Source organism: Morchella importuna, assembly GCF_003444635.1.
Source record: "Morchella importuna strain M04M26 chromosome Unknown Morimp01GS004, whole genome shotgun sequence".
In the NCBI taxonomy this organism is placed as follows: domain Eukaryota; kingdom Fungi; phylum Ascomycota; class Pezizomycetes; order Pezizales; family Morchellaceae; genus Morchella; species Morchella importuna.
Window position 1 is genome coordinate 192,471 of NW_025763401.1, and position 10,514 is coordinate 202,984.

The following is a 10,514-nucleotide window of genomic DNA, read 5'->3' on the forward strand; positions in this document are numbered from 1 at the left end:
CAGGCTTGAAGTCTGGTCTGCCTGGTCTGAGGCAGAGAGATGTTGGAGCTAGAGACTTTTTTTTTGAAAGAATTGAGGGCCTAGGTAGCTCAATTGATTGAATTTCTCGGAGTCAACGCCGGCTCCCCGGAGCCTTGCCATCCGAAGTGCAGATTTCTCGGGGATGTCTCCAGTGTGCATATTGTGCATATGTAGTTTGTTAATATATTTAGGTCGCGGTTTTATAAGAGACCGAGGAGAATCGAATTGCATGATTGGGTCGATTGTTAACGAGAACAGAAGGAATTAACAGACTCTTTTTATAGCAAAACACAGCTACGTGATAAATAAACACGCATAATCAAGAAAACCAAGCTCGTTGTCCCGACACAGTACTAATAACAGATAGCAAATTAAGAGTGTGAAAACAACATAGTTGTCTGCTGAACATTGAGGTTTCTGCTGGTCCGATCCGGGACTGACGTATCGGCCATGTTGGATTGAGATGTATTATTTAAGACACCTGGTGTGAATAGTATAAGACCCATCATCCTCCGCCTCTCGATCTCCCCTCAGAGTGGAACACGGCACTTCACAAGGAACCAGAGTACAAGTATACGTATGACTTTCGGTACGTGAGTGCTCGCCGACAGAGTTGGAGGGTTAGGGTTGGAATACAGTTACCTTGGCGTTTGGGCGTCAAGTATCAGAAAAATCTGCATCGTACTTGAACAATCTGACAGCCTGCCTACATATCCGCTCAGAATACGCCGTTGAGTAAAGCTATTTACGTAGAGGAAGATCATCAATATGAAAGGTAAGTCATCTTTGATTTGCTTTGCGTGACGGATTGGTTGTGTTGGCGGCAGGATCGAGGCCACATTTACTTACAAAGTTAAGTGAACACTGTGTACGTACTTAGTACGTACATATATTTTCAAGGTGCCTGTGTTCGTAATTAACAACCTTGGATAGACGGGGAGGGGGCTGTGGTTGTATGCACGAATATGCAGTTGAGTGCGGCGGTGCAGTCTGGGATGTGGCAGTACATGTACTCATGGGCGGTACATATACGTCCATGTATTACCCGTAAGATCTAGAAATACGCACATCAGAGGCCTTAGCGAGAGTGATTTACTACATGTCTATACCTGGCGCCCACCGTTCACTATGAGATTCTAAGGACAACTAGTGCATAGCTAGTCGCAGCTCATGGTTCCTATCTGGTTTTTAAGAGATAGATGCTTTGCGTACGCGTTAAAGGTCTAGAAATGTATAGTTAAGTTTAGTTTCTTGATTGAGAACACTGTTGCTACATATCATCGATTTTCTGGGACTCAGTCATGCACTTCATCGTTTATCACTGCTCGGGCCCAACCAAGCATAAGCTTAATTATCAATTGCTCTTCCTTGCTCAGGTCATCAATGATCAGCCTAAAGACTAGTCGAACCCAGAGACAGAAATGAATCCAAGTTCGCCATCCCACATTAGCTAGCCACACGATCACGTGTCCCTTGGCCGAGTGATCTCGTATGATTAGACATCCGATAACCGCCCCCCAGAAATAAAGATAAAAAAATCCTTCCATCCTTCCTCATTGATCACCGGCCCGGCGCTCCGGCGGCACACAACCACAATACCGGCTCCAACACCGCCATTACGGGTGCGAGCAAGGAAGGGCAGAGAAGACTTAATTTCCCGGGTTTCCAGCATTATATCCGATCCGGGGCAGACAGGGTCGTGATATATTAACTAGCCACTTTATATAACTCTAAAGATCTTCCCACGCTCTTGTTATTGTTTGTTGATCTTCTTACCCTCACTCTCGAGTCAATTGAAGGCGCCAACCACCTCGCTCGCAAGAAAAAACAAAGATGACCTTCTTCACCACGCTCCTCACCGCCGCCCTCGCGCTTTCCAGCGCGGTCTCCGGCACGCCTATAAAGAAGAGGAGCCCAAAAATCATCTTTGACGGGAGGATCCCTGTGAAGACGCAATTGGCGGACCTAAACAGCGCTTCGGCGTCGCCGTTTAATGCGGAGTATATTCTTGGCGCAGGTATGATAAGTTTAATTGATTGCGGCCATATAAATAGAGGGAGGTTTATTGATTTTGACCAATTTTATAGGCCAAAAATGGTCCGATGTTGCAAAGTTCCCAAGAGTTGAAACGTCAATGGTAAGCTGGACAATTCGCGTTGATTCCTCCTTGAGTGATGGTTTGCCTGACGCAAATGCATAACAGTATGACCTGAGGAGCCGGTCTAAAGCCATTGAGGTCACGATCAAGTAAGTATATAACCAACCTCAAAGCCACCAATCCTCGATGTCGCCGAGATAACTGACCCTTCTTCCACAATACAGTGACGACTCCATCTTCGCCCCCGGCGGCACCCCCCAAGCCGGCTTCCGCCGCTCCGAGCTCCTCCCTAAATCCAACAACGGCACCGACGCAACCGTAAGTGGACACACGACCTTCCACTTCTCCATCAAAGATGACCCGCACCGCCCTCTCAACTACTCGCACCAATATGAGGTACTCCGCCCCCCCTCCCTCTCCTGCCCCCACCCCGAACGCCGTTCTAACCCCAACCCTTATAGCTGGTATTCATCGAAACAAACGACTACAGCAGCCACGTCTGGACGCTCAAGACGGGCAGCGCCTACGGCGCCACCGTGCTCCCCGCCCCCGACGCGCGGACACTGCGGCTGGGAAGCTCGACGGCGGGCGGCGCGGCGGAGGAGGTGTTGTTCTCCGTGCCGTTCCGGAAGGGGGGGCCGTGGCACAACTTTGCTGTTGAGACTGACTGGGACAAGAAGTATTTTTCTCACCCCGAAAAGATGAAGGAAGACATGCTGACGGACCGGGGTGGTGGTGGTTAGCACGATTGCGGTGTACTACTCGGCCGACTATGCGCCTCTCAGGAAGGTTGTTGAGACTCGCGAGAATGATGCTACCGGGAAGGGACAAGGTGAGTACTTGGATCCGTGCTATCTTCTGGGCTGTGGGTATTGTGTTAATTAGTGTCTGTAGCGCACATTGGTATTCTCAAGCTTCCAACTGGGCCCTCGAGCGATGTTGCCCATGAGGGCTACCAGCAGTCGAACCTGAACGAGGGTCTGGTTTATGGCGGTATCTTTGTTGAGGACAGTTCGAGCAGAAAGCCAAACTACTGCCGGCCGCGCGCTTGATCCCGAGAATTAACACGGGACTGTAATGGAAAGGGTTGTTGTGTGTGTACTTGTACTTGTATTTATACGGAGGGCTAGGGTTGGTGTGGCTTGGCTCATTTAATATCACTCGGTTCTCTGGATCCTAACATGATCCTAGCATGAGAGAGGGCGACCTTGACAACTCTGCACACATAATCATTTGTTCAACCCATTCGTTCTTTGGCTCAAGGAAGCAAACACAAGTTTTCTCCAGTTCTACGGCAGTGGAATACCACCGTTTAGCATGAATTTGTAACCCGGTTTATTATTGACCCGATATACAAAACATAAAAATTCCGAAACCGGAAAAAAAAAAAACCAAAATCAAAGCAAATAACAATCATCGTCACTCATCGCACTTTTTTATCAAAACCATGTAAAAATAAAAAAACTCAAAACACGCAAAACCATGAGGAAAAAAACCAAAACATCCGTGAAAAAAAACGAAACCGAAAAAAAAATGAAAAAAAAAAATTCAGATACGCTCGCTAAAATAATCTAAAAAGGCAATGTTAGTAATCGATCCATTGATTCCAAGATGGGCGGAACATACTTGAAAAAAGATTGTATAAAACTTCTATTCCTCCTCCTCCTCCCCATCGGGCTTTGGACTTATCCTGGGCGCAGCCATGATGCGAAGCATGATCTCATCCACAACGTGCCTTCCATGCTTTCTAATCACATGATCCTTCATATTGTCTTTTCTAGGTGTTTCATGCCTGCACTCTGTGCACATTAGACGCACCTTCTTGTGGAGGCAGTTCTCATGTCGTTCACGGTCCTTCTCGGATGAGAATCCACGGATGTTCTTGCAACCCTCGAATCTGCAGGGGAATGGCTTCACATGTCTCTTTGCATGTTTCTTCAAGTCGCATTTTCGGTCAAATTCTTTGTTGCAGGGCGAAGAATCGGTGTCGCCAGGAAAGTCACATCGCAGCGGCTTCACAACTCCGGAGGGGTTTGACGGGCGGCGGCGGCGTTTGGCAGGCTTGCTGATGGATCCACGACCATTACGGTTGTTGGATGAAATGGCAGGGGAAGGAGGGGAGGGACCTGGAGTTAGAGGAGTTGGGGGTGTTTGTAGACCCGGAGATGCAGGCGTGCTGTTGTCTGGGTCTAAATCTTGTTAGTACATTTCACAGGAGTTAAAGAGAAACTAGAGTTGGTAGAGATATGGCTTACTAAGAGGTGAAGGTGGTACCCAGTTTTCGGGAGGAGCCAGCACTATATCAGAGGCGGGCGACGGAGTCTGAGGACTTTGGCTGAGTAACATGTTTCCAAGGTCCAGGAAATCAGGTGAGGGGGTGTTGGGTGAGGGTTGGAATATGCCCTCGTATAACGGTGAATCGCACGATTGTGGGGTAAAGGTTTGCTGCGAGTTGTATGATGAGTCGGTGTATGTAGGACTCACGGGATGGGATAAAATATTGTCAGATTGTATCGGAAATTCCCAGTCCCAGGTGTTATCATGGAAAATGTAAGGCTGTTGTTGTATAGAGTTGTTTTCGCGCGAAATCTGGAAGATCCCCGCTGTCGAATCGGCTACAACATTCAAATTTGCCTCTTCTTGCACCATTCCATCGAAATCGTCGGAAGGATACATCTCTGTGCCCGGTATGAACCTGTTAATGTCAAGTCGTGCATCGTATGCGACGTTGGCAGTATTCTCAGGCATATTATGGGGGACGTCGTTATCATCGGATGGGCTGAAATCAAAAGCGGCGGCTTCAGGCTCGCTGAACCTGGTCTCGTTGTCGTTGCCGCACATATCATCGATGAGCCAAACTCCGAAGTCTATATCCCCTATTGGTTGAGGCATTTCGACTTGATCCATGTGGAGGGTGAGATAAAGCGTATCAATGGTGTTTGTGGTTGTGGTGTTCAAAGTAGTGTGCGCAATGCGCGAATGTGCTGTCCATAATGTTAGACCAAGCAATTAACCCTATCAGACAAGGAATTACGTACAAGGCGATTCTGTTGAAGCAGTGGGTTTCTCTTTAGTTGATGATGATGGGTGGGGCAGAGAAACGCGGGTAACAGCGATAGTAACCATTGTTTCGGCGCTTCTTTGTATGAATTGGACTTGAAGCGAGAAAAATGATCAGCCATGTCCACATATCAAGCAAAGAAGCTAGAAACCTTTTTAGAGTCCGACGTTGGGCGATTTCCTTCCTTGTTGTTGTAGTGGAAAGCGGGAGAGCAGAAAAGTAAGAGTGCGAGTTAGAAGATTGTTGGTCTGGCGACTGGGACGGTGATGCTGTGTTAAATCGAGTTGGGTCCAAGCACCGCTGCGACGCTGTAGTTCCTGGTGGGGGACGAAATCTGGTACCCGAGAGGATAACGTCCTTGCCTCCATTAGATGGAGGCAAGGATGTTATCCTCCCGACTGCCAGTACTTCGTCAACCACCATGAAAACAGGTGCCGCAGCGTTACCTTTACCCTCCGAGCGACTCTCGCCTAGAGACATGTGAGGAATGGCCTTAAGAGTCACCGTGATAATGTTACCACGGCCCGCAAAAAAGAACCTGTATAGCAAGGTCCACCCAACAGCGTCAATCAGAGGCGTAGTAGTGAGCTTGTCACTCTTCCCCGTGGGAAAGCGGCCTCCAATATTAACCTATATATATAAAGTTTTAGAAATTGCGACACCTTGTTGAACACATTACTCTTGAGAGAAATCCGGGGGGGTGGATATACCATCAAGAAAGAACCAAATGCCAACAAAGCCCAAATCCTTGGCATGAAGGCCGAATCCTCACTCATCTCCAAGTGGTTGCTTGCGAATGTTGTTCCAGCAATATAGATATCTTCTTCTGTGTGGTAACTCTCCGCACAGGGTAGCTTGCTTTCGGTGTGATCCTAAAAAGATTGTTAAAAAAACGTATTCGGTGTTTTTGTTTTTGTTTTTTCAAAAAAAGAAAGAGCGTACAGAGGAGCCTGGGCTATCGAAAGTAGGCCGGCTGTGGCCAGCAGTCTCCATTGCGTAGGGGCGTGACCCTCGCCGCAGGAAGCGGCGGAGAGTCGTGAGGTTCACTATGGCTGGGTTCAATTCGGTAAACAGTGGTAATGGTTTGTTTGTGAGAAAAAAATAAATTGCGGGGGAGGGGAAATTGCGGGGGGTGACGTGAGGTTGTTGTGCTCGCTAGAGGGTGGTTGAGAGATGGGAAGGAGAGAAAAGAAGGTTTGAGGCGGGTAGGGCCTTTTAAGAGAGCACGGTCCTTAACATCCCTACTGGCACCCACACTCCCCGGAGACACAGCCACACAGCCACACACGATAACGCTGCCGCCTGAATTGAGCCCCATGAACCCACACCCTTTGATTCTGATAAATTTCCACCACTCAGGTATTGGCTTAAGATGGGTTGCCTGAAGCCTGCATAAACAATGCTTTGTTACGGCGGCATCAACTCTGTCATATACATGTATGTACCTACATGTAGGTAGGTAGAGTATTTCGTAGAGGCACAGTCAGGGAACAGCAAACACCTTGGCAAGCGGGAGAGTTGTGATACGGCATAGCCTAGAAGATACCTGTAATATATTCCTCTTATTTCACACCACCAAGGCGTATCCGTAATTGCTAATATAATTGAAGCTGGTATGTATCCGGAAACACAAGATTTTTTCATACGGCTTTTTCTACATAGTAATATCCTATATCGAGGGGCATTGGTTCGCAATTGTAGATTCAAAAAGTGTTGATACTTGTCGACTACACATCAGTACAAGATCGGAACAAAGTGGTATGCATCAGTGAGGAGAGGCCTACGTATGTTTTCACTTTCGTCGTAAGAGCAAAACAAATGACGAATCAAGTCAAACCATGCCCACTGTGATTGGTTGGTTGCTACCTGGACTACTGCAGCTACCCGTAGTACCCGCAACCGTACCCGCTGCCAAGGCGAGATAAGCTATCGGGGTCTAAGCCTGATCCGGAGATCATCGCTAAAAAAATCTTGTTGTATCCGGATCGAGTGATGATCTGTGACCGCGCCAGAGAAAGGAGTCTGCCTTCACTAGCAATTGATTGCGATAAGGCGTGGAGATATTCTTAGGAATTAGACTACATATAGTAGAGGTATTTTGCTCTCTCTATACGAGTCTAAAAAAAACTCCGATGTGGCCCACAATTGCACTTTGAATGGCCAGTTGCAGGTAAACAAGGATATTCAAAACATACTATATACTTGGTGATACATGTAAGTAACCTGACTCACAGTGGGGTAGAGAAGTGATTGGGTCTTTCTACAGGTAAATCTTGTATCTAATACGTAATACGCCCGATCCCCCCGGTCTTTTAAAGGGGGATACTGGCTCTCGTGATATTCGCGACTCTGGGCATTTATATCCTTAACCAATGTTGATACCAGCTCTTAGCTGCGAGAGTGTGTACCGCTTAGATCCCTTTCTCTCTTTTTGTGGTGATATGCATGCGTGTCAAGTCGTTCACGGGTGGGACGAACACGGACTTTGACGGACGGCATGCGCCAATAGTTCAAATGGCCTGGCATCTTGGCCATTTCCCACCACACAGAACATCGCCTTCTTTAAAGGCACTGTTCATCCTAACATCCGGGCGAATGAACGGCTGTATACAAGAAAAATCAATAATAGGGATTGTATCATACTCTGGAGCGATCTTAGGTCCTCATCGCAAATTGAGGATGATAGGCTGTAGAGTGACTAACTCTGGAATTTATCTCGCAAACTAAGCATAAATAACGTCACGTCATTGACCAAAAGACCTCTTTACGGACACCTCTCCATCCAGAAAAGCTGTTGTGGAGTCTTGGCCAAGAAATTTGTTTTATGAGGACTGGTTAAAGATTTTTTTCGCTTCAGCTAGGCTAGGTAAACACAGCCTTCACGGGGAATCGGTCCAACAAGAAGGCCAGAAGTAACCTTGGAGTACTCAGAGAAAAACAACAGATGAATCATAGATAGTTCTCCGTTGGGGGAGCCTTCTGCTGTTTTTGATTGCTTTCTTCCATCGGCTTCTTCTCGTATCAGAGGGAAAGTGTCTACGCATGTGAAGGTGGCTTTCGAATTAATACCGGATCTGGCAGTATTCAGACCCACACAGCCCGGAACATCACAGTTCCGTCTCGGTGCATTTCACAAGATGTGCGCTCACCTGGGGAGGGGCTTGCGCCTGCTTCTCCATCGTAATACCCGACCTAGCTAGCGCGCTCAATCTATGCATACAGACCCAATTGAACCCAGGCTGTAAACGCTAGCTAGTGAGTGGATTCCATGAGAATCGTTTCACGCGTCTGACCTGGAAAGATTTAACGAAACCCCTCATTCTTCCGGCGTCTAATTGGATGCCGGTTGGATTGTTGTGATGGGGGCGACTTCTCAGAAACGGGGCCTGCTTCGGGGGGAGGAGTGGCTTGTTTTGGTGAGAATTTAGAAGCTCGTGAATTTCCCGTTGGCTGTGAATAGTGCATGCCCAACATGTTTGAGTTTCTGCCTATTCGTTCTAGCTCCATTGAACGCAAAGGTGGGAAAAGCATTTGGACAAAAGGTCACGAGCCTCTTATTAGAGGATTTTGGTTACAGAAACTCGAGGAATTTGGACAGAGACTTATGCACGTTGTAACCAATGGCAATTGCAAGAGTTTCTACCCGAACATACATGTATGATGTATCTATCCGCATTCTTGCAAATTGTTGCCTAGGGCCGCGCCGCTAGACTTTCTGCCCACCTGTCCGATCAGCTAAAATTCTTCGATCCAACAGCCTTGTTTCCCCTGTTCCTACAATCACCCCGTAGCTGATGAAACTTGCAGTCTCCTATCCAGGTAAAGCCAAACCACCCTCCCTCGGAGTGTGGCTTAGTGATTAAGCGTTAGGCTGAGTGACTATGCCACTGGCAAGCCTAAAGGACTACCAAGATAGGAGGTCCTTGGATCCACACATCTCAACGGCCCGGGTCCAAGGGATAGATAATTATCGTGTCTACCTAGCTACAGCATATATGATCAAATAAGCGCCCATTTTCTGAGAAAGACCGGTCTCATCCGATCACTGCAGGCTATAAACCAACTTTGTATTTATGTGTGTAGGTATCCTAGGATTTTGTCAATGCGATAGACCCGGCCCAGTTACCCACCTCGTACGCCAAAAAAAGTAGCACAGGCTCATAAATGATATTCCTTGGATGGAGGCCACCATCAAGGATATTGAGGTAGCCTACCTATACTCTAGTTCCTGTAAGCCGGTTAATTCAGTCGTTGGGAGTTTACACACCTACCCCTCACAGCTTTTCGAGTCGGGTATGTACGTGAAAAAGTCTTTGGATAGTGGCTTTGAAAGGGACTACAGACATCGCTATATAATAATTCTCACTGCGCAGCCTCAACAGGGGGCTAGACTGCTCTCTGAACGTGGTTTTCGAACTAAGTGTAGCTATGGGCGGGGTATTTACATACTCTACATGTAGAGTACTAGCTAGGGTGTAGCGAAAAGTGATCAGAATCTGATAAGACAAATACACCTATTCACCGTAACATTCACTTATCAGATTCTGATCACTTACTCTCAACACCCGGTACAGCCGCACCTCGCTATCTCGTAATTCGATATCTCGGATGTCTTGCTGTCTCGTACGAATTTGCGAGACAGGTACTGCCCTTCTCCACCAAAAACTATTTGCTGTCTCGTATATTTGCTATCTCGTAGGGGTTTGGCTCCCAGAATACGCTAACGACATAATTATATAACGAGGTGCGACTGTATGTGTATGTGTGTCTTGTCCAGCTAGCTACCTACATATAGTATAGTAAAGACCCTTAGTACTTTTCTTAGCTGTACGCTGCCCCATTCAGAAATATAACCCAACCCAGTATACATGTTAGAAGTCCTTGTTAGTCTTGGACTCTTGGTTCTTGCTGGTCGGCATGGAGATCCGTCTGTACGGATCGTCCAGCATACGCCTAAAAAGGCGGCGGCACTAAACGAGGTCTCATACTCCCCTAGATCCCTATGGTCATAACCGATCACTCGAAAAACAGCACATGTTAATTCGAGGCTGATATCTGGTGACGGACCAATTCCAGCATTTATTCCAGCTTCCATCGTTATGTTATTGGACGATACTTATTAGAAGCAGAGTTGATGGCTTCATGCGGTCAAACGGGTGGGGGAGCGTATGTGCTTAAGTGTTTATCGCGCTCTTGTTATAGGGTGCGTTGCAACCCTTCGGAGGCTTGCTCTCCCAAGATCTGGCTGGAACAAGAAAATATATATAAAAAGCGCAGTTACCAACAGAATATCATGGTCTTTGGAGGGTTGATGGTGGCGTTCTCTGCGACATG

At 47.2% G+C, this 10,514-nt stretch overlaps 2 protein-coding genes across 2 annotated transcripts; one reads left to right on the forward strand and one right to left on the reverse strand.

Moving 5' to 3' along the window:
* Window positions 1-1,854: 1,854 nt before the first annotated feature.
* LAJ45_02198 (uncharacterized protein) lies at window positions 1,855-3,171 on the forward strand (the record flags this gene model as incomplete). Its single annotated transcript, XM_046111790.1, has 7 exons — window positions 1,855-2,038; window positions 2,109-2,158; window positions 2,225-2,268; window positions 2,344-2,515; window positions 2,581-2,798; window positions 2,863-2,951; window positions 3,014-3,171. The coding sequence occupies 7 exons, from the start codon at window positions 1,855-1,857 to the stop codon at window positions 3,169-3,171; spliced, it is 915 nt and encodes a 304-aa protein (XP_045974690.1).
* Window positions 3,172-3,667: 496 nt separating this feature from the next.
* Window positions 3,668-6,173, reverse strand: LAJ45_02199 (uncharacterized protein; the record flags this gene model as incomplete). Its single annotated transcript, XM_046111791.1, has 9 exons — window positions 3,668-3,690; window positions 3,746-3,809; window positions 3,938-4,308; window positions 4,375-5,103; window positions 5,158-5,166; window positions 5,243-5,274; window positions 5,332-5,810; window positions 5,891-6,052; window positions 6,123-6,173. 9 exons carry the CDS (start codon window positions 6,171-6,173, stop codon window positions 3,668-3,670), a joined length of 1,920 nt encoding a protein of 639 aa, XP_045974691.1.
* Between the last annotated feature and the right edge of the window lie 4,341 nt (window positions 6,174-10,514).